The 23,899-nt window shown below is 47.1% G+C and overlaps 1 protein-coding gene across 1 annotated transcript; it reads left to right on the top strand.

Moving 5' to 3' along the window:
• Positions 1 to 2,126: 2,126 nt before the first annotated feature.
• On the top strand, positions 2,127 to 18,692 carry LOC135903185 (sulfotransferase 2A8-like). Its single transcript, XM_070532894.1, has 2 exons — positions 2,127 to 2,218; positions 16,404 to 18,692. Exon 2 carries the CDS (start codon positions 16,418 to 16,420, stop codon positions 17,375 to 17,377), a length of 960 nt encoding a protein of 319 aa, XP_070388995.1. The 5' UTR covers positions 2,127 to 2,218; positions 16,404 to 16,417; the 3' UTR covers positions 17,378 to 18,692.
• Positions 18,693 to 23,899: the final 5,207 nt, after the last annotated feature.

The raw sequence follows: 23,899 nt of genomic DNA, 5'->3' as shown, positions 1-23,899 counted from the left end.
CATTCAGTATCAGATTTCTAGTGCACGTGACAAAAACCGGAATTGTTCTTGTCAAATAGTACTCTGGACCATGCAGGTTAGTTCAGATTATATTTGGCTGCATGATTTCAAGTAGAAATACGCCCCCGAAATTAAATACGCGAATTTCAAGATTTAGTGATGCTATATATCAATGGTACATGTTAAGCCTTCCTGATTTCTCAATAGCTGGCTGAGAATTTCGAGCATCAGAATTTAGGGGTTGTTTTGTTGTTCAATTTAGGTTTTTAATTGATCTTGTTAAGAAACATGCAATTGGGCGCTTTGTTTACTTTGGATTGAATTTTCTGCAAGGTACTCACAAGAGCAAAGCTCCATTCCTGTAGTTGAAAGCAGCTAGGCAAGTTAGCCCCAGAAGTATTTCTGGTATAGATCAGCAAACCAAGATAAGGGAGAACACGGTGGTGCGCGAGAACTGGCTTCGCAGGCTCGTATGCTGTAGCGCCAAGCGCGGCGCAAGATTGTTGTCAGGGACCAAAATTGTTCGCCTATTAGGTTTAGCCTATAATCACGAACATCGAGCACCGCAGACGAGCAAGCGAGAAAAAAAAAGAACTCCTTCACGCACGCTGAGCAAATTTCGATGCATAACGTGGCAGGCCACGCGGCGCCGTACCAAGCGACCAGAAAGACAGCACTCGCCGTGCTCATGCCAGTTTCGCAGTCCACTATCAAGTAATAACTTATCTGTCTTCACTTCATGGAACCCCTCCCCCCCCCCACTTCCACTCCAACAGTGGGCACAGCCGAACAAGACAGGGTCGGCGTAGTAACTTCCTCTGAAATGAAAACTAACTAACGCCTAAGTATTTCCAGTGCAACGTGCACACATATACGTCAGCAATAGCACAGTTCTTTTAAAAGAGCAAAGCTTCATATTCTTTCCGTAGCTACTTATCCAACCATTAGATGGGGACGAAGAGGCAGGATATCGCCATCTCCCGGACTTGCCTGATTATGATTTATTTATTTAATATGTATTTATTTAGGAGATATCGCAGGCCGCGGACTGGCCGAAGCAAGAGTGGTAGAGTTACCGGAAAAATGTACACGACTAAATATATAATATTGCAGGCGTGGCAAATGAGAGACAGGTACGTAACATAGTAATGTACAAGATCAAAATTACAGTTCACGACAATATTTAATGAATAAGTATGCTTCCCGAATAAAAGATATGGTGTGGCTGGTTGTTCCAATCTGTTATCGTGGGAGGAAACAATAGTTTTTAAAATTTTTTGTATGGGCAAAGATAACGGTGAAATTGTGTGAATGGTATAGTCTAGTAGGACGCGAAGCTTACGAAGCAAGGATGTCCGTTAGGTCTAGAATGCATTTCTTTGCTAGACAGATGGAAAATAAATTTTAGTCTTGCGATTTTTCTTCGACATTCTAAAGAATGAATTTTATTTTTATTCATTAGCTCAGTTCATCAGTCAGAGTGGCGAAAACGGTTGAAAATAAAACAGACATCTAATCTTTGGATTTTTCTCGGGATTGTTATTATCTTTTTTAGTGTGCGGACCCCAAATCTCAGATGCATATTCCAACCTAGACCGTATTGCTGCATCATATGCGAGGTGTTTTCTGCTAGGGCGACAGCTTTTAAGTTTATGCCTTAGCAAGCCTAATTTCCTGCGTGTGGAATAACATTTTTTTTTCATTCCTGATGTAGATACATGGGACCTATTTCCGATGGAACCCGGCCTAAAATACGTTTATTTTAAGCAGTCTGTTGAAGGAACCGAATTTGAAACGCTCCCTATTGTTAAATATAATGTTCGCTAAAAACAGTTAGAAAAAGACAGCAAGATCTCTGAGAGCAATAAAAAAGCCACACTAAATTTTCCCATTTGCCAACTACAACGAGGCATAATTTTGACTTTCCTCTTCTAAATCACAAGCACATAAAGCACAGAAAAAGAGGGGCACGAGGTTGATTTCAACAATAATTCAATGTCTGTAGCAGGAAATGTCACCAGCACAATTATTAAGTCGTGTAAAATAGTGAAATGCTCTCTGTCCGGCAAAATTAAATAAAAAGCATGTTTGCCTTTTTCGCGACTGACAGCTGGAGCGTCATCTGAGCCAGCTGGCTTTATAAGGCAGCATTTTCAGAAACTGCGCTCATGTTCCAGCGCCTTCTGAAAGATTGCAGCAGTCAGACACAGCCGCCAGGGTAAGACTTCACAGACTTTTATGTGCAATTATTGTAGCGTTCCTAACTAGAACGGCAACAGAAATGACATCATCTAAGTGAGACGGGTGTCGTCCGCCATTTTATTCCAACTTCTTCCTTCTCACTTCTCCCCTAGCACCTTCCTTCGTCTTCTTTCATGCGTCCAGCGCAGACCGCTTCACTCTTCCGGATTTCTTTTAATTACACCTCCTGGGGTAATACTTGAATACGTTTCCAATAGCGGCGCACTCCGTTTGGCCCGAGGCTCCGGCGTACCAGACATTCTTCAATATTCCATGCTGGCATGCAGTCTTAATAACTTGAAATGGTCCGCAATATTTTGAATTTGAGGGCACAGCTCCTTTCCTTACAAGGACATAGTCTCCAGGCTGTATGTCCGGTATCTCGCTACTGTGCCTTTTATCAAAGTTTCGCTTCATGCGGCGCTTGTAGATCTCCTGTTCTTTGACAGTTTTCCTTACTTCCGCAAGTTCGAGGTTCTCTAGGAGACCTAGCTCACGATCTGCAGGAAGTATGGGCGCTGTACCTGAAGTTACAAAATGAGGGCTGCAGCCTAAACTCGTGGTGTATGATCTGTTGTGATGCTTCACAGCGGCCTCGAGACAGCACTTCCAGCCACCGGCAAAGTCTGGATACATCTTCAGATACTGTTTGATGTCTCGTATGGCACGTTCCGCTAGGCCGTTTGCTGCCGGGTGGTATGGAGAAGAATACTTTATCATGATGCCGTGCTCCTGGGCCCACTTTGATAATTTGGCACTCCGAAAAGCCGGCCCGTTGTCGCAGACGAGCGTCTTTGTGTGTTTAAAACACTCAGCTTTGAGGAGGTCTATTACGCTGTTTGCGTCTTCTTTGCCAGCTTTAGCCGCAATCGTCCGTGTGCACTCATCTATGGAGAGCAAGAAAGCTTGCGTTCGCTTGACTCCTTCCCCCTTCTTTGTGAGCTCCGCGAAGTCCAAATGAATTACTTCGAACGGGATGCTTGAATATTCAGGGTTTGTCATAACGTCTGTCGATTGCTTGAATTTAACTTTGTTCACCTGGCAGAGGTGGCATGTGCGGATGTAATGGCTGATGTCGTTTTTCATGCCCGGCCATGTGAATCTCATGAGCAATTTCTTATAAGTGCGCCAGAAGCCATCATGTCCACCCGATTCAGGGGTGTCGTGGTATAGATGAAGAATCCTTGGAATCATAGTTGGTGGTACGTGATACCTTCCATTGATAAACTGGAGCTCTTCTGTACCTTCCCATAGCTTAATATGATTGATTGTATCTGGATTATTGCTTGATTCCTGTACAAGTAATCTTGATAGTGCGTCAGCGTCAGTGAGGAGTGGGCCAGGACGGTGCGAAATTACGAAATCAAATTGTTGCAGATAGTTCACCCATCTAGCAATGCGGCCTCTTGGCTGGGACATGCTCAGAAGTTGAGTCAATGCTTGATGGTCCGTGAAAAGTATGAATTTGGCACCTTCCAGGTAAGTACGAAAGTACTGCACAGCTTTTAAGACGGCCAGAGCTTCCTTTTCTGTGGTACAGTAATTGATTTCGGCGGGTTTCAGGGTATAGCTGTAGTACCCCACGACGTAGTGTTTGGTTTGATCAGCTTGTTTGGATGGCTTCTGGTATAGAACTGCACCGGTAGCATAATGTGATGCGTCCGTGTTCAGCACGAAAGGCAAGGAAAAATCCGGTATTCGCAAGATGGGGTCCGACGATATTAGTTTTACAAGCTCACGATAGACAGCTTCGCACTTCTCGTCCCAATGAAAAGGCACGTCTTTCTGAGTTAAACGTGTGAGGCACCTTGTTCTCAGTGCGTAGTCTTTGATAAACGCCCGGAAGTGTCCTGCAAGGCCAAGAAAAACGCGCAGGGAGTGCACATCATAAGGCTTTACCAGCTTGGAGATTCTCTCTACCGATTCTTGCTTGGTGCTTTTAGTCTGTCCATCAAACACCCTGCCAAGAAATACTACGGTATCTTGAAAGAATGCACTTTTCTTGAAGTTGACTTTGAGTTGGGCAAGACTGAGGGCATGAAGAACTTTTGAAAGATGACTACGGTGTTCGTCCTTTGTCTTTGAGTAGATGATGATGTCGTCGATGTACACATTGCAAAATGTGCCCAGGTAAGGTTTCAGAATGTCCGTCATAATCTTCTGAAACCACGCAGGGGAGTTTTTCCAACCAAATGGTAGGCGGTTGTACACAAACAAGTCAAATGGGGTTATGAACGCGGTGTACTTCTTCGTTTCTTCACTTAGTGGAATCTGCCAAAAGCCCTTGCAGAGATCTATTCGTGAAAACCAATGGCAACCACCGGTTTCGTCAATGATGTCGTCGATTCTCGGCATTGGATAAGGTATCAATTCAGTTTGACGATTGAGAGCCCGGTAGTCTGTGCAGAGGCGGAATGTCCCGTCTTCTTTAGGTGCAATAGTGATAGGAGAAGCAAATGGGGATACAGAAGGCCGGATGATACCTGCGTCTAACATTTCTTGCAACTCCTTTTTCAGCCACACCTTTTTATCTCTGGACATATTATAGGGGGTTCTACGAACCACTGTTTTATCTGCGAGCTCGAAAGGAACGACATGGGATTTCATTGCTGGAGGGTAGCTTCCTATGCATATAATCTCTGGGTACTTAGTCTTGATGTCTTCGTGGTGAAAAATTAGCCTTGATACACTAGGTTCTTCACCAGGGTCTTCTATTCTTATCGTGTCTTCGGCCATTACCTTGTCATCCCAATAGAGGTTCATCTTAAGTTTTTTCATGTCTGGACGGGACAAAAGAAAATCGTAGGTGACATTGGGAATGGCCAATACGTCACTGGTAATAGCATTTCCTTGAAATTCAATAGCCAGGGTTACCCATTCGCTATGCATGGTCACTGACCCATCGTAGGCTTGGACACGCAATGTTCTACCAGCGTGCAGACGACTGGCATCCACTCGAGTCTTGTTGATAATAGATACCGAAGCTCCACTGTCAACGAGAGCCTTCACTTCAATGTCATCTACCTTAATGGGGGCGTACAATAAGCTTGACGACACCAAATATACTGTCTCACTGAAGCTCTTTTTCTGGGGCTTGTGATGCACGGTAGACAGATTATGTGGAAGTAGGTTGCCGTGAACTGCGGTAATTGGTTCTTCACCATCCTCACAGTCATGATTTAAGCTTCCCAGAGATTTGTTTGTGAAGCTGTGTTCACATTCAGTTGACGGCAACGACTCTAGATTGGAATCAAGTTGCTCTGTTCTACCATCTGGCTGTCTTCTCGATGTAATTTTTGGCACTGAGGTCTGTAGAAAGTTCAGAAGGTCATCAAACGTTCTTGGACCTTTGAGCTGGACATGACTACGGATCTCGATACACAACCCTTGCGTTATCAAAGCTACAACAGCAGAAGACGACAGCTTCGGTTCTGCAGAATACAACAGGCGACGCTTCTCAAGACAGTACTCAAGCAGAGAGCCACCTGTATAACTGAACCGCAGTGCCGCATCCCATCTTTCTACTACGTTGCCTTCGAAAGCCCCTAAAAAGTTGCTTTTCCACAGTTCCCAACATGTTGTTCCATAATCCATGAGTTGCACGTCATACCATTTTCTGGCTATACCGCCCAAATAGCGGCGCATATGCAAAATCTTTGTGTCGTCGGAGTGCCACAGATTCTTGTCACAGGCGTACTCGAAAAAACACAGCCAGTAGTGTGCATTTTGCGATTTTCCTTCAAAAACATCTGGTTCAACAATACTTCGTGCTGACTGCTCTCGACTAAGCGCTTGGACGAAAGTTCTCATTATTTCGATCTGTTGTATAATGTTCCTTTGCAGTTCCATAACACTCAAGTCTAGGCTCACCTTCCCGGCAGGCGTTTCCTCTTTCAGGGTGCCACGTCGTATGGGTTCCAGAACGAGTTCGCTCAGTGTCTGCAGTTGTAGATTCACTGTCACCGATCCTGTTTGCACGAGGGCTTGGCGGCTGATTGCAGCTTGTTGCAGTACCACGTTGATCAGCGCGGTAGAACTAACTTCAAGAGGAAGGTCCGTCGCTGGCTCACCGTGCACTTGGTATCGGGTGAACACAACAGACTCTGATGACGCCTGGTCGACGAAAAACGTCACCCGCATCGCTGGTCTTCGAAAACTGTCGGCTGCGCCAAAATGTAGCGTTCCTAACTAGAACGGCAACAGAAATGACATCATCTATGTGAGACGGGTGTCGTCCGCCATTTTATTCCAACTTCTTCCTTCTCACTTCTCCCCTAGCACCTTCCTTCGTCTTCTTTCATGCGTCCAGCGCAGACCGCTTCAATTATTAGCAGGTGTTCCTGTGGAACTTGTGTTTGGCGCCTAGTTCAATTTATTGAGTGCCATGGCTATATTACGTGGTACAGCTAGTCTGTTTTCGTGCAGCAGTTGAATTATTTTGTTCTTCAGTTTTATTTGAAGTATACGAGTACTAAGCACGGAATGTGAGTCGAACGTGCAATAATAGTGTTAGAAAATCTTTCCATATGAGAGTAAAGCTGTGCCCCGCAAAAAAGAATGTATTACTTCAATTATGTGCGCTTCACAGCTGATGTATGAGCAAGATATTGTCATTTTCGTGTATATATTTCACTAATAAAGCGAAATTCTACATTTCTTTTAAATACACGGGAAAAGTGATCGAAACGTTTTTATCGAAACGTTTCAAGGCAACCCGCTATAGTTACCGTAGCCGGGTAGCGGTATACTTTTTTTGCGCAGCATGACAGATTGCGTTTTAATAGTTCATTGAAAAACATTTTATGGTCAAGTAGAGCAGAATAGTACACTGTAGTTCAATTATACAGATTTTACTTATGTATTTGGTGATAATGAGCCCTTCCGCATTAGTGCCATAGTGGGGTGTTCCTGTGGAACTTGTGTTTGGCGCCTAGTTCAATTTATTGAGTGCCATGGCTATATTACGTGGTACAGCTAGTCTGTTTTCGTGCAGCAATTGAATTATTTTGTTCTTCAGTTTTATTTGAAGTATACGAGTACTAAGCACGGAATGTGAGTCGAACGTGCATTAATAGTGTTAGAAAATCTTTCCATATGAGAGTAAAGCAGTGCCCCGCAAAAAAGAATGTATTACTTCAATTATGTGCGCTTCGCAGCTGATGTATGAGCAAGATATTGTCATTTTCGTGTATATATTTCACTAATAAAGCGAAATTCTACATTTCCTTTAAATACACGGGAAAAGTGATCGAAACGTTTTTATCGAAACGTTTCAAGGCAACCCGCTATAGTGACCGTAGCCGGGTAGCGGTATACTTTTTTTGCGCAGCATGACAGATTGCGTTTTAATAGTTCATTGAAAAACATTTTATGGTCAAGTAGAGCAGAAGAGTACACTGTAGTTAAATTATACAGATTTTACTTATGTATTTGGTGATAATGAGCCCTTCCGCATTAGTGCCATAGTGGGGTGGTCGGATAATGAATTACGATAGAATGAACTGTGGGGTAACACTTGACAGTGGAAATTATACAATGCCGGAATTTGACACTACGAGGGACACTTGCTCTTCTCGTCTCAATAAAAGCTTCCATACAGTTTACGTTTACCGAGAAAAACGTACAAGAGATTTTTGATGCGCTGGCAGCGGCAGTTGCGACGTATACGCACGTCATTTATTCAACTGCAAAGCAAGGTGCCCTGCAGTGACCATAGGATGGTAAGAACCCGAATTAGCTTAGACTTGCGGAGGGAACGGAAGAAACTGCTACATAAGAAGCTGATCAATGAGTTAGCGGTAAGAGGGAAAATAGAGGAATTCCACATCAAGCTATAGAACAGGTTTTCGGCTTTAACTCGGGAAGATGACCGTAGTGTGGAAGCAAAGAACACCAATGTTATGGACATCATTAAGGAGTGCGCAATAGAATTCGGTGGTAACTCAGTTAGGTAAGATAGCAATAAGCTATCGCAGTAGGCGAAAGAACTGATCTAGAAACGCCATTGTATGAAAGCCTGTAACCCTACAGCTAGAAAAGAACTGGCAAAACTTTTGCACTTAATCGACAAGCTTAAGACAGCTGACATAAGGAAGTATAATATGGAGAGAATTGAACATGCTCTGAGGAAAGGAGGAAGTCTAAAAGCAGTGAAGAAGAAACAAGGAATAGGCAAGAATGAGATGTATGCGTTAAGACAGAAATCCCGCAATATCATTACTAATATGGATGAGATAGTTCAAGTGGCTTAGGAGTTCCATAGAAATTTATACAATACCAGTGGCACCCACGACGATAATGGACGAGAGAATAGTCTAGAGGAATTTGAAATCCCAGAAGTGACGCTGGAACAAGTAAAGAAAGCCTTGGGAGCTATGCAAATGGGAAATGCAGCTAGGGAGGATCAGGTAACAGCAGATTTCCAGAAGCATGGTGGATAGATTGGTCTAGAAACACTGGCCACTCTGTATATGCAATGCCTCATGACCTCGAGCGTACCGGAATCATGGAAGAACGTGAAGATAATCCTAATCAATAAGAAAAGCGAAGCCAAAGACTTGACAATTATAGACCGATCACTTTACTGTCCGTTGCGTACAAAGTATTTACTGAGGCAATCGCAAATGGAATCAGGAACAGTTTAGACTTCTGTCAACCAAAGGACCAGGCAGGATTTAATACAGGCCACTGAACAATAGACCATATTCACACTATCAGGTCATAGGAACATATGCGGAATATAACCAACCTTTATATATAAATATATATATATATATATATATATATATATATATATATATATATATATATATATATATATATATATATATATATATATATATATATATTATAACACCAAGCTCGATCAAGTTGTCCAGCGCTGTTTATTCCATAAAAGGCAGCGCCCTCAGCTCACGCGCAAAGACGAACAACCGGGAGGATGATGATGGCTATGTACAAATGAAAACGACGAAGTACGTTAATAGTGCTTACACTAACTGCTCCCCGTCATGGAAGGGGCCAGCCTGGCCGCAGATTAGAGATTATATAAACGGGGAGTGAAGGGCTTCATCCGCGAGACGTGAACAATTTCGGCATTCTGGCGGCGCCGGTCAGTGACGGAGTGTACTGGGCGGACGCGATAGTTCACTGCAGATGTTTGCTGCACAACGGTGTATGGGCCAATGTAGCGTGGAAGGAACTCCTCACAGAGGCCTGGGGTGCGGACTGGAGTCCAAAGCAGGACTTGGTCTCCTGGGTGAAAACGTAGGCCATGGCGTTTGTTGTCGCAGTAACGCTTGCGCTCAGCTTGGGCAGCTTCTGTACTTTGCCGGGCGATTTGACGGCAATGTGCAACTCGGGCAGCAAAATCTTCTGGAAGCGACGCGTTAGGCGAAGAAGGTGCGAAAAATAGTTCTCTGTCGTATACGGTGGAAGGAGATCGTCCATACACAAGGAAGAAAGGGCTGTAGCCGGTAGTCCGTGGAATAGCAGTATTATATGCGAATGTCACAAAAGGAAGACTTTTATCCCAGTCAGTGTGGTCAGGACGGATGTACATGGAAATCATGTCAGACAGCGTACGGTGGAAGCGCTCAGTAAGGCCACTGGTTTGCGGATGAGAAGTAGAAGTAGATTTGTGGACGGTATTAGTGGCTCGAAGAACTTCCTCGAGAACTTGTGAAATGAACGCCTTGCCACGGTCACTGAGAAGAACGCGAGGAGCCCCATGGCGCAAGACGATGGCGCGCAAGAAAAAGTCGGCGACCTCAGAAGCGGCGCCGGATTGCAGAGGGGCAGTCTCGGCATATCTTGGTAAATGGTCGACCGAAGTGACAATCCAACGGTGACCAGAGGGTGTCAACGGCAAGCGACCATATAAATCAATGCCAACAAATTCAAAAGGTGCGTCCGGGCAAGGGAGAGGTTGTAGTAAACCGGCAGGAGGGGATGTCGAGAGTTTGCGGTGCTGACATGACGCACAAGAGGCAATGTATTTGGCCACAGTTGAGGATAGGCCAGGCCAGAAGCAGCGGGTCTTTATGCGGTCGTAAGTCTTCTGGAAGCCTAAGTGGCCAGCCGATACATCGTCGTGAAGTGCCTCTAATACGCGCAAACGAAGGCAGAGAGGTAGAACTGGGACCCACCGGTGACTTGTTGGGTGGTAAACGTAGCGGTGTAGCACGCCACCTTGAAGGCGGAATTGTCGATGTTGGCGTCGCAAGCGGCTGTTGGGTAGTTCGGCGAACCCACTAAGGCGATCCATGAGAGCTCGACAGTAGGAGTTGGCCCGCTGAAGCAAAACGAAATCAGAGCGTAATGAAAGCGTAACTTGGTCCAGGGGCGTTATCGAGAGTTGTTGAGAGGCAGGCGTAGCATCGGAACGACGTGGTTGGGAAGACGACGGTGCGTTACCTGGAGAGAGTGAGAGTGGGCAGCGAGAGAATGCGTCTGCATCACGATGGCGTTTTCCAGACTTGTACGTTATAGTGAAGTCATATTCCTGCATGCGGAGTATCCAGCGTCCTAAGCGTCCTGACATGTTTTTCATTGATGACAGCCAACACAGAGCATGATGGTCGGTGACGATGCTGCAGTGGCGGCCGTAGAGGTATGGACGGAATTTCTGAATCGACCAAACGATAGCCAGGCACTCTTGCTCTGTATTGGTGTAGTTCCGCTCAGCTGGAGAAAGTGTTCGGCTGGCATATGCTATGACTTGTTCTTTAGATGCTGTATTACGTTGCAGAAGTACTGCGCCAATGCCTTGTGCGCTTGCGTCAGTATGGAGTATGGTGGGGGCACGATTATCGAAGTGGCGAAGCACTTGTCTGGAAGTAAGATGCCGCTTAAGAGCTTGAAAAGCCGACTCGCAGTCGCTAGTCCACGTGAAAGAGGCACCGGTAACCATAGGCTTGTGTAGAGGAGCTGCTATTGCTGCGAAGTTGCCTATAAACCTACGAAAATATGACGCCAAGCCGAGGAAACTACGTAGATCTTTCTGTTGCTGGGGGCGAGGAAACTGAAGAACGGCACTAATCTTTTCGGGGTCAGGCTGGATGCCATCTTCTGAGACGACGTGACCCAATGCGTTTATTGCTTTGCTTGCAAATTTGCATTTTTTGTATTGATCTGGAGACCAGCATTCGCAAGCCACTTGAGAACTTCGTCTAATCGATGAAGATGTTGGCTGAAGTTAGACGAAAAGATGACAATATCGTCCAGATAACAGACGCATGTCTTCCATTTTAGACCATGAAGTACGTTGTCTATCATGCGCTCAAACGTGGCAGGAGCATTACAAAGGCCAAAAGGCATCACGTTAAATTCATAAAAGCCATCCGGTGTAGCGAATGCGGTCTTTTCTTTGTCAGTCTCGTTCATCGGAATTTGCCAATATCCTGATCGAAGATCAAGGCTGGAGAAATACTCCACCCCTTGTAGTGTGTCCAAAGCGTCGTCGATTCGAGGTATTGGATAAACGTCCTTGAGTGTGATCTTATTGAGCGCTCGATAATCCACGCAAAAGCGAACTGAGCCATCTTTTTTCTTTATCAGGACCACGGGAGACGCCCATAGGCTAGATGAAGGTCGTATTATCTTCCGCGCAAGCATGTCAGCAACCTGTTGTTCAATGACCTTTCGTTCGGACGGCGATACACGATAGGGGCGTCGTCGTATTATAGCGGAACCATCGGTTTCGATGCGGTGTGTAGCCGCAGGAGTTTGGCTTAACACAGGGGAACAGCTATCGAAACAGGCTTTGTGTTTTGGCAAGACCACCATTAAGGCTCAGGACTGCGCGGCTGTTAGGTCAGAAACAAGAACGGCTGGAGGAGGGAAAGAATCATCCAAACCTGAGGTTGGTGCTGGCGATGAAGAAGGGCAAAGCGTGACTAGAGAGATAGGTTGAGTGTCGCCGAGGGTTGCCACAGTCATCCCGTTGGGCAGCATCGCGGGATCTGGGGTCGTCATGCAAGCAGACAGAAGGGCGCGGCCACGTGAAAACCGGACGAGACAGGTGGCAATGATAATTCCGCGAGAAGTACAGCGGGAAGAAGGGGCGACTAGGGCATCTCCGTCGGCGATCTTACTGGATGTTACGGCTACAACGTCTTCGTGACCAGGACGCAGGACGTAGTCTGCAGCGATGGCTAAGTTCACGCATGAAAGTGAAAAGTCCGCAACAGGTTCAAGCTCTGTATCCGCGATGTGGACAACTTCCTTGCTACATGAAATGACGGCTGAAGCAGAATGTAGAAAGTCCCAACCAAGTATAAGTTCATGGATACACGTTGGAAGGATGATAAACGCGATGTGGTGGCGTATGCCGTCGATGAGAACACGAGCAGTACATTGTCCGTCATGGTGAATGAATGCATTATTAGCACCACGCAAAATAGGTCCAAGAAAAGGCGCTTTTACTTTACGGAGCCGGGAACACAGATCACTCCGAAGAACAGAAACGGCGGCACCGGTATTGATGAGAGCTGACGCGGGAACACCTTCGACAGTCAGAGAAAGCATGTTGGCCCGGCGAACAGGAGGAATTTGTGAAGACGATAAGAAGCAGTTTACCCTCCAAAAACTGCAACAGTTAGTTTTCCGAGTGCTGGTCGACAAAATGGGAAGTGGGACGAAGCGGTGATGTAGAGCGCCAGTAAGGGGATGGAGAACGACGTCTGGCCGAACGGGAACTATGAGGCAGACTGGGAGCAGCTGGTGGAGACGGAGAACGCTGTTGAGGGAACGAGTGCGGTCCGGGATAGTAGTCGTCTGATCGGCGAGTGCGGTCTCTTTCGTGCTCAGCATAGCCTCGCCTTTCATGCTGCTGGCGCCGGCGGCAGAAGCGAGATATATGGCCGCGTATACCACAGTAAAAGCAAACCGGACGACGTGGACGCCACTGAGGGTACGATGGCGCAGCAAATGCTCTGGTTCCCATCGAAGCCAAATGGTCATAGGAAACGCCAGTAGGCACGGAAGTCACGGTAGGGGTGGGTAGCGAAACAACATCCGCGTAGGTAGGTGTGGAGCGCGCTACCGGAGCAAGATGCGTCGTCGGTGTAGTCATCGCTGTCAACTCCTGCTTTACGACCTCGCGCAAGTCGAAGGTGGGGGTTGGTGCGCAGGCAGCAGGGGGACGCTTTAGGTCTTGTAGTTGAAGTTCCTCGTGGATAATGGTGCGGATAAGAGCACGTAGATCTGGAGAATGAGGAAGCTGAGCATCACTGCTGTCATGTGGAAGACGCATAGACTGCAGCTGTTGATGTGATGTGACACGTTGATGTGATGTCTTGGACAGAAGCCGTATTTTGCACGATTAAGGCGTTGAACGCGACAGGCCCAATGCCTTTTATGATGGGGTGAAGCAGTTCGGCTTCCGTCATGCCAGGATTCGCACGGCGGCACAGAGCCAAGACGTCCTCTATGTATGAGGTGTAAGACTTTTGGGGAAGTTGGCGGCGCATTCCCAGCTTCTGTTTGGCGACTTCTGCATGGCCAGACGACGAAGCGAAGTTTTGCCGCAGCTTCGAGGTAAACGTGGACCAATCCGCCATGTCGGATTCGTGGTTGAAATACCGCGTCTTTGCAACACTGGTCAAGTAGAAGGCGACGTGCCTCAATTTCTGGGTGCCGTTCCACTTGTTGCAAGAACTCACGCGGTCGTAGTGGTCGATCCAATCGTCTACGTCATCACCGCGGAGTCCCGCAAAGACAGGGGGATCACGCTGAGGGCTCGTCGCAGTTCAAGAGGGCGCCGCAGGTGGGGTCATCGGGATGGTAGGGTTTGAGGCACCAGAAGGGCCGCGGTTGGAAGTGTCCATTGTTGTAGGGGTAGCTGAGTGCAGGGGGCGACCGGAACGGAGCTCTAGGGAAGACGGGAACGCGAGAGGACGTCGGGATCTTGACGTACCTCCACCACTTTATAATACCAAGACCGGTCAAGTTCAGCGCTGTTTATTCCACAAAAGGCAACGCCCCCAGCTCACGCGCGAAGAAGACGAACAACAGGGAAGATGATGCTGGCTATGTACAAGTGAAAACGACGAAGTACGTTAATAGTGCTTACAATATATATATATATATATATATATATATATATATATATATATATATATATATATATATATATATATATATCAAACGCTCTCTCGTAATGAATGAAATATATATATATATTTCATTGATTACGAGAGAGCGTTTGATTCAGTAGAAAGCTCCGCAGTCAGGGTGTAGACGAGCCGTATGTAAAAATACTGAAAATTATCTATAGCAGCTCCACAGCCACCGTAGTCCTCCATAAAGAAAGCAACCAAATCCCAATACAGAAAGGTATCAGGCAGGGAGATATGATCTATCTAATGCTATTCACAGCGTGTTTACAGGTGGTATTCAGAGACCTGCATTGAGAAGAATTGGAGATAAGAATTGATGGACAATATCTTAGTCACTTGCGATTCGCTGATGATATTGCCTTGCTTAGTAACTCACGGGACCAGTTGCAATGCAGGCTCACTGACCTGGAGAGGCAAAGCAGAAGGGTGGGTCTAAAAATTAATCTCCAGAAAACTGAAGTAATGTTTAGCAGTCTCGGAAGAGCCCACTAGTTCACGATGGGTTCCGAGACACTGGAAGTGGTAAGGGAATACATCTACTTAGGTAACGTAGTGACCGCGGATCCGGATCATGAGATTGAAATCATCAGATGCAGAAAAATGGGCTGGGGTGCGTTTTGCGGGTATTCTCAGATCATGGAGAGCAGGTTGTCATTATCCCTCAAGAATGAAGTGTATAAGAGTGGTGTATTACTAGTACTCACGCACACGGCCGACACCTGGAAGCTTACGAAAAGGGTTCTACTTAAATTGAGGACGACACAACGAGCTATGGAAGAAAGGAATTACGGGTGTAACCTAAAGGGATAGGAAACGAGCTGATTGGGTGCGGGAACAAACGCGAGGTAATGACATCTTAGTTGAAATCTAGAAATAGAGATGGGGATGGGCAGGATATGTAATGAGAAGGGAAGATAACCGATGGTTATCTTCCCTCCTCATTATTTGTGTGGTGGGCGAATGCAGCCGCGATGGCCACAGTTCCTCCCAGCTGCATCTGCTGTCGTCTGACGACAATACAACGGCGTGGCAGTTGTGGCGGGGAAACACGCGGATGTGCGCCACGGTAAGCGCGATGGGGTGTAAAATTGGATTGTGCATTGCAGACATAGTCCACTGGAACAGTCGCAACTCCAACATAATTTGTAAAAATTGGAGGACCACACACTGTGCGCACGGCCAAAGAACAGACCGAGTTTGACTTGAGGCGTCGAACGCGGAGATGGGACTAAAACCAACGACATTGTGCCTGTGCGAAAGCGGAGAATACGGCCAGTGACTCTGCTTCTGAAGACCGTCAGTGAGAGCAGACACGAGAGTCCAATTATCGGAATCGAGCGCAGGTTACCCATAATGATCGCGCACCGGGGACCGCAAACAATTTTCAACAACAAAACCGCCTTCCGGGGTAATTGCCGCCATATGAATGGTTCGGCCCGAATATGTTTCTACGTCGATGCAGAACAGCCGTGAAGAAATACAAGTAAAAGTAGAAATTTCAAACATTCGGGTTTGGCACAGCTGTTTCGGGAAGTGCTGTACTCTGTTTGGCGTGCATTTAAATCTTGCGTTTCGCTTTAAGCTGAAGTGCTCATTTCTTCAGTTTGAAAATATTTACTCAGGTGCGTAACACAGAGTCGATCGCATGCTTTAATATTCTTAATTACATTATTATCCATGGTAGATTGTATAAGCACAACTGAACGAGGACGTAGACAGAAACAGATACATTGACACGCGCTTATACACTCTACCATGAATTCTAACCGTTTGGCCCGCGAACGTGTTTAAACCACGCACATTATCATGACATAGCAAACTTACGATCACATAAACAAAGGATTCAAATAGAATCAGTCACATTGCTTGGCTAATTTTATACCGTGATTGATGTTGCGAAGAATTATTGTTGTGACATGCGCAGTTTGATGTGAATTACACCGATAAGTGATTGCCACCTTCTTTTTCAGTTATAGAGTTTAAAAAATGATTCCTATGTTCAAGAGTCAGTACATCAATTTCCCTTCTGCATTTTGTGTACAGGTCAACGAACCGCCATGTCTACAAAAAGGCCATACTTTCAACTTGTCGATGGTGTTCCGAGACCCCCTATTATCGACCCGGTTGTGTTTAAGAGGAGCCTCCACAGGAAATTCAAGGAAGGTGATGTGCTGCTTTCGACATACCCGAAGAGTGGAACAAAGTGGCTTGTGTACATAATGCAACTTATCCTCAAGGAAGGCAAACCGGTGATTAGTTTCGCGGACTTCACGGCCAACGCATGTAGTGTCGAGTTCACGAATGACGAGGACCGGCGGACGAAGCTGCCGCTTCAAATACACTTCACCCACCACCCCCTTCGCAGAGAGAACATGGGCGAAGCAGCCAAGTTTGTGTACATTGCTCGCAACCCTTGGGACGTCTGCGTTTCGTTCTACCACATGGTCAAGGATCTCAGTGTTTACCGGTTCCAAGATGGCTCGTTTGATGATTTTCTTGAGGCTTTCCTGGCGGGAGACTTCGGATTTGGTAGCTACTTTGAGCACGTAGCCTCCGGATACGCCTTGAAGGACGAGCCGCATGTCTTCTTCACCACGTACGAGGAACTCAAGAGGGATACCAAAGGGACGGTACTCCGTCTGGCGTACTTTCTGGGAGAGCGTTATGGCAGAATTTTGGGAGACGTAGACAATGGCATGCTAGATAGACTGCTTGAAAGATGCACGCCACAATACATGAAAGACGTCATGGTCGTTCACTTCAAGAATACTAGCGATACCGGATGGCACGCGCAGGCAGCGCGTAACCAGATGACTAGCGCCACGGGCTACCAGGGAGACAAAAACAAGTACAGCATTGTTAGAAACGCTAAGATAGGCAGCTGGAAGGATACCTTCACATCAGACCAACTATGCCGCTTAGAAGCAAAAATCGTGGAAGAAGGTGACAGAGCGTCATTCATGAGCCTCTGGGAGGACATTCGACGGGAGGCCCGCTCTCTTTCGGAGCAGCCGTGACGGGGAACTGATAAGCTTATGCTCCTCCCCTTGTTTTGCAAGTTTCATTGGTTTGGCTTTACGGCATGTTCATGAAAACAGTGCAAATTTTCTTTTTTGGGAGACCACATGAAAAGGGTAAACACGTATTTTTATACATGTAATTAAACAATAATGGATTAAGGAGCTATTCCAGTCGTCGAGGGTGGATGGCCATCGAAGCTTTAGTAAAATACACAAGGTTAGGCTGGGGTCAATGAATTTTCATCATTTCGTCATGGCAGTGACGACAGCTTTGTGAATACTGTGATAGACCTTGATTAGTTTTGTAGCCACCTTAGACGGAATCTTGGTGAGGCGTCATTCTATAGATGACCGCTGTTGAGTAGATGACTGACTTGGATCACGAAATATCACGAGGTTGTGGGCTATAATCTAAAAGCGACAATACCTACTAGCAAGTGTGCTTTTGTGGTACCTGCTTCTTGCTGCAATGTTATAATAAAGAAGAGGCAAATGCAACATCTTGTGGACACAACTTGTCAAGTATTTTTTTGTAATGGTTCTTCCATTTCGTAAGTTAATTTGAAATCTTTGAGGGCAAACAAAACACATGCTTGTTGCTCGAAGGAGAGTGGTTCTATGTAAGTCCAGCTTATCGACTGTCCATTCGGGCCAGTGATGACTGGCTGCAGCTGTTCCAGAGAAGAGGAGAAAGGTGCCCACTGTCAGCCTCCTCTTTGCTGTTAGAGCTTCCAGCTAATCAGCGGCTTAGATGTGCTGCATCCGCATCGCCAGTAAAATGTGTCACCATACTTCCTTGGCCTTTATTTTTTCTTAAAGCCTTGCCCTTCTGTCACCTTGCAATAGATTGCTGTCCGGGTTTATCCTGTCTGGAAATATTGGTGATGAATTGGTTTGCTTTGAAGATGCGAATGATTTCTTGTGTTTCATGTTAAAAATGTGCAATGCACTCAGCGCTTCATTGATGCATACACGCATTCCGCATCTGATCAACGGCCAATATGAGTCCGAGAAGTGTGCTAAAGCATGTACGTACTTGAATATGCATAGAGGTTGAGAGATGCAATTTTTAACCAGCAGTCGTTTATAATAAACTTGCATTGCTTGTACACGGCCTTCACCTGGTTTAAAGCGTGGCCTCATGGACTGTTGCATAGAGTGACTGCAGCGAGGCAGAGAGCTCTATGACCAGGGCCAGATATTTTCTTATTCTTGCGTATTCCTTGAAGAAGAGCTCACGTGCCATCCCCTCATTTGCAATTCTTCACCAATTATTCATCAGCAGAGCAAGGTAAAGAAATGGGAGCATAAGTAACTGACGCACATAAAACTGTTGCCTATCAAAGTGACGAAATAAAAAGACCTGTTTCTTTCATGCTACTCGCTGTCGGTGCCATTTTCTTCAAATTGTCGTGTAACACGCTGCCCGAGGCCGGCGTTCGAGCTCCTGTGCCCGTGGGCAGGACCAGAGCAGTCGGGCTACGCGCCCGAGTTCTAAGCCTAGCTGCCCGGCCAGAACGCCGCCGCCGCGTCCTCGTGCCGCCTGGCCGCGTGCTTCTATCTCCAAGCCAGAGCAAGGGCGCTCCGCTCGCCCGGTCAACCATCCTATACCCTGACCTTTGGTGAGACAGGGACAATTGCTTTCATCAACTTGTCGCCGCGTCTCCGCGTCGAGACTGTTTTGCGTCCCTGCCGTCGTGGCAAGCCTGGACACGCGCACTAGTCATAATACCGTCATAATAGCCCCAAGTGTGTTTCTTACTGCCGTGATGTCTATTTCAGTGTTTATATTATGCTTTCTGTTAAATTCTATATATTTTGAGCCTTTCTTTAGTTGCATTAAAAGTTTTTTTGTGTGTGTTTTGAAAACCAACGTCTTTGTCCTCAATCAGGTTCTCGGAGGCCCCTTTTAAGAGAACCGTTAAAACCTTTCAATACACGAACGTTTGTCCCCAATTGGGCATCACGTGGTCCTAGCTTACGAACATGGAAATCATCTTCATGCGTTCAGTAAGACCATTGGTCCGCGGGTCATAATGCGTTGAGTGTCGCTGGTGGAGGCGCAAGAACGTGGTAGTTTTGCAACATCAGCTGTGAACTGAAGGACAAGGTCGCTAATGATCCCTCGAGGATTACCATGATGAAGGATAATGCGAAGCAGCATAAACTTTGAAACCTCGCTTGCTGTTGCAGAGGGTAGTGCTGGCGTCTCGCTCAACCGAGTCAATGTAGCCGGCACAGGCGCTATAACGTAAACGTATTCCAGACGTTTCCATTTCTGCAATCAGTCCTCCGCGATTGGTCAAAATTTTTTGGACAACCCCCCCTCGACATGTCTGTTACGCGACATCACAATACCCGCGATAGCTCCCCATCTGATATGACATGTAGACACTGATTATGCATGATTTAACCGTATAAAAAAAACAGATTTTTCTGATGAGACGCATTGTCACCATTATCTCTCGGATATTGATCCAAAATTTTCGGGCTGCACCCACTTCACCTGCCGGTCACGCTACATCAGAAAACCGCAAGAACTCAGCGCGCCAAAGTGACGTTTGCGCTTTAAAGGTGCAATAATATGCCGAAGAAAACTGAATTTCCTTCTGAATAGCCACAGGCTGCCCTGTTCCGAAACGAATAAAAGATGGCTGCCGCCGATGGCTCAAGCATTGGCTACACGCACTTGCCGGGAAGCATGACTGTGTTTGCGTGTATTAAAACATTTTGCCTGGTAGTGGAACGTTTTCAAACTCTTTCGGAAAGTTTACGACTTCGTTCTGCCAACTGGTCTTTACTGAGGATCCGTTTTAGCGTGGTTCTTACGATTCCATTGCATGACGCCGTGATTTTCGACCAGCCACCGCAAGCTAACAAGGGAAAGCGGACCAATCGCAGACGCGGGCCCTACCCTCCTCATCCGGTTATCAGTATTCAGTGCAGTGGCTCGGCCCCATCAAATCCTTCTCCACTTGAGCGTGCTCCTCACCTCTTATAAGCCAATTAGATAAGACAAGACGCTGAGTGTAGGCAATGTTATTCGTTTTTCAAGCTAACAAAAGTAGCCTCCTATGAACGAGAAGAGCGTTTGATTGATCTGTTCGGACAACTCTGCGGGTGACCAGCCGATGTTTGCGTCGGGGGTTGCGAAAATTTTACGTGTGGAGATACGAAAAAAAAACATATTGAAAGAGTTTTACGTTACAGGGCCCACATATTGTGATCCAGCGGTCCCCTTTGGAAGGACGCCGGGAACAGTCTTACCAGGTCAACGCCTACTTGCTCAAACGGGAAACTGGGTGGAACTACAGGCTCAGAAACCGGATGGAGCTGGAGTAGGTTTTTCTGACTTTGACACTCTGCGCAAGTGGCTACGTATGTCTTCTTTGTGTTCCGCATTTGATGCCCGCGAAATCATTCTTTGTCACGATGCAGTGTCCGCGTGAACCCTAAATGACCTGAAGTAGGGTGATCATACGCGACGCACAAAAGGAGAGCGGAGGGCTTCTGGCACCACTAGAAGAAGCCGTGCACCTGTCGCGGATAAATTTTTCTTATGCAGCAGTCCATCCCGAAGCCAGAAACTACATATATTCGACACTCTCACGGCCGAGAAAAGTGGCTCTAAAATAGGATCGTCACGTTGCTCTCTTGCGAAGGTTGTGGTTTCTAGGAAATCCTGTTGTACGGATCCTATGAGAGAGTCAGAACTGTCAGCATCGCATTCCATTGTACTAAGAGGCATCCGGGAAAGCTTATCGGCATCAGCATGGCGTCGACCACTCTTATAGGATACAGTGAAGATGTACTCGTGGAAACGCAGGGCGCATAGCGCAAGGCGTCCAGGTGGATCGCGATGATTCACGAGCCAGCACAAAGAATGATTATCGGTGACCATCATAAAGTGACGCCTCTACAGGTACGACCGAAATCGCTGCACCGCAAGAATAAACACAAGACATTCCTGCCCTGTCACCACGTAAGTTACGCTCGTGTTTTCTCAATGGCTGACTTCCATAGTCGATGACGTGTTTTTGTCATCCCAGCGTTGAACCAGAACAGCACCAAGACCTACACCACTCGAATCTGTGTGGACTTCGGTTGGGTCGCTGTTGAGTCGGGAGGATGGAAGTGCCGGAAGACCACTTCAGACGTGAGCAGAAATTTCAGCTGTCAAAAGGAAGCAGAACAATCAGGCGTCCACTCGAAAACTGCGTTCTTGTACAGGAGGCTTGCCAAGGGATAAGCGGTTTCAACAAATCGTGGAATGAACCGCCTAAAACAGGAGCAGCTCCATAGAAAGCTGCTAAGTTGTTTTACAGATTTAGGTGGTTCAAATGCTTCAACAGCCTCAGTCTTCGCAGAGTGAGGTCTGACAACGCCATTATCAACTAGATGTCCCAACACCATGGCTTGACGCTTGGGTGGAACATCCAACACGCTCACTAGAGCTGAGCTACTTGCTGAGCCTCTAAAGTAGTTTCGAGTCCGATAGGCGCGGATGGAGGGACTCGTCTGCAGCTTCAAGTACAGCCAGTAACGCCAGCGTCTCCTCTTTGGAGAGAGCGAGCATGATGCCATAAGGGAGAAGTATGGGCAGGGCGGCGTAAATTGCCCATAATCCAGAGTGCCCTTTAACTACCGACATTGAACAATGCGGAACCAAAATGTTCTTATTTACACAGGCGGAATTAAGAGGCTCTGTTGCGGCATCAAATGTGGTGGAATCGGTACCAGAGCAAATGACCTGAACGCATACCGGGCCTCGTGGGGGAACGACAACGTCCTCAGAAACTCAAAAGCTGGACATGTTTATCGCGCGTGCCACTACCGCGCAGCCGGCTATCCAAGGTTTCCCATCTGCAATTACCGTGTGTTTGATACTGCGCGTACCTGCGACGAAAAGTCTACGAACTTTTGGCCGGGGGGTTCAGCGACGCCTCGATCACGTTCCCCTTCTCCGGCTCGTTATACCCCACCGACCCGTCGCGAATTTTCTGACGCCTCTAGGGGCAGGTCCCCTAGCCCGCGCCGGAGAAACTAGAAGGAGCGACCTCCGGGGGTGAGGTTGCAAACCGTCTAGCTTTCCAAGAGCCCCCATCACCGACGACCGACGACTCTAAAACTCCGACGTATCCAACCGCACCCCCTGTAACCGATGCCGTCTGCGCCGATCTTGTCGTTTTCATTGACATCAACCAAGTGGCCGCTCTCGTTGATACTGGTTCGCATTTTTCGATAATAAGTCAAAAGCTGGCGACAGGTTGAAAAAAGTGAAGACGCCGTAGACCGGGCCTAACATCAGAACTGCCGGCGGCCAGTTGATGACGCCGATCGGAAAATGCACAGCCAGGATAGTAATCGCCGGTGAAACCTTCGTCGCCACCCTCGTCATTCTCTTTGAGTGCTGCAAGGAACTTATATTGGGCATGGATTTCTTGAGAGAGTACGGTGCAGTGATTAATGTCCGTGGCCTCGTCGTCACATTTTCTACGAGCTCAGATGACGTCGACCCCGCGGAGCACCAGCGACCCCGCTTACGTATCGCCGATGACGACGTCACGCTTACGCCGCGAAGCGGTGCCCTAGTACCTGTTATCTGCGACAACTTGAACACCGGGACTGGTGTCACTGAGCCCATCGACGCACTGGTACTGAGTCTAGGCGTTTCCATCGCCAGGGCCGTAATTAACGTACACGACGGACGTGCTGAACTCCTGCTGACGAATTTTACCAGGGAACGTCGACACATTGTTAGAGGCACAGCTGTTGCTTACTTCGGCGAATTTACCTCAATACAAGGATGCCTCTCAGTGGAGCACGTGACGGCCACCGAGGCCATGCCTGCCCCTGTGGTCGATAACAGTCCCACCTTGTCACCCGTCAAACGTAACAGCGTTCTTGAGCTCATCGATGAGTTTAACAACTGCTTTTCATCTACGTCACGAGTCAGCCAGACGCCGCTCGCTAAGCACCGTATCGTCAGCGAAGCCGACGCCAGACCAATTCGGCAGAAGCCTTATCGTGTGGCACCGAAAGAGTGCGAGGCGAAACAAACGCAAGTGAAGACGATGCTTGAGGACGGGGTTATTCGGCCATCTAAGAGTCCTTGGGCATCACCTGTCGTGTTGGTGAAACAGAAGGACGGTAGCCTGCGCTTCTGCGTCAACTATCGTAAACTCAACCAGATCACAAAGAAAGACGTTTATCCGCTGCCGCGTATCGACGATTCACTCGACAGGCTACGAAACGCACGTTACTTTTCGTCGATGGACTTGAAAAGCGGCTACTGGCAAATAGAAGTTGATGAGAGAGACCGTGAGAAGACGGCTTTTGTGACGCCCGACGGACTTTATGAATTTCAGGTTCTTCCCTTCGGTTTGTGTTCTGCGCCAGCAACGTTTCAGCGACTAATGTACACGGTACTCTCAGGCCTCAAATGGCAAACCTGTTTGGTGTACCTCGACGACGTGATTGTTTTCTCCGCCACATTCGAGGAACACTTACGGAGACTAA

This window comes from Dermacentor albipictus, chromosome 2 (genome assembly GCF_038994185.2).
Source record: "Dermacentor albipictus isolate Rhodes 1998 colony chromosome 2, USDA_Dalb.pri_finalv2, whole genome shotgun sequence".
Taxonomy (NCBI): Eukaryota; Metazoa; Arthropoda; class Arachnida; order Ixodida; family Ixodidae; genus Dermacentor; species Dermacentor albipictus.
Note: the sequence above shows the minus strand (reverse complement) of the source record. Positions and strands in the feature narration are given on the sequence as shown.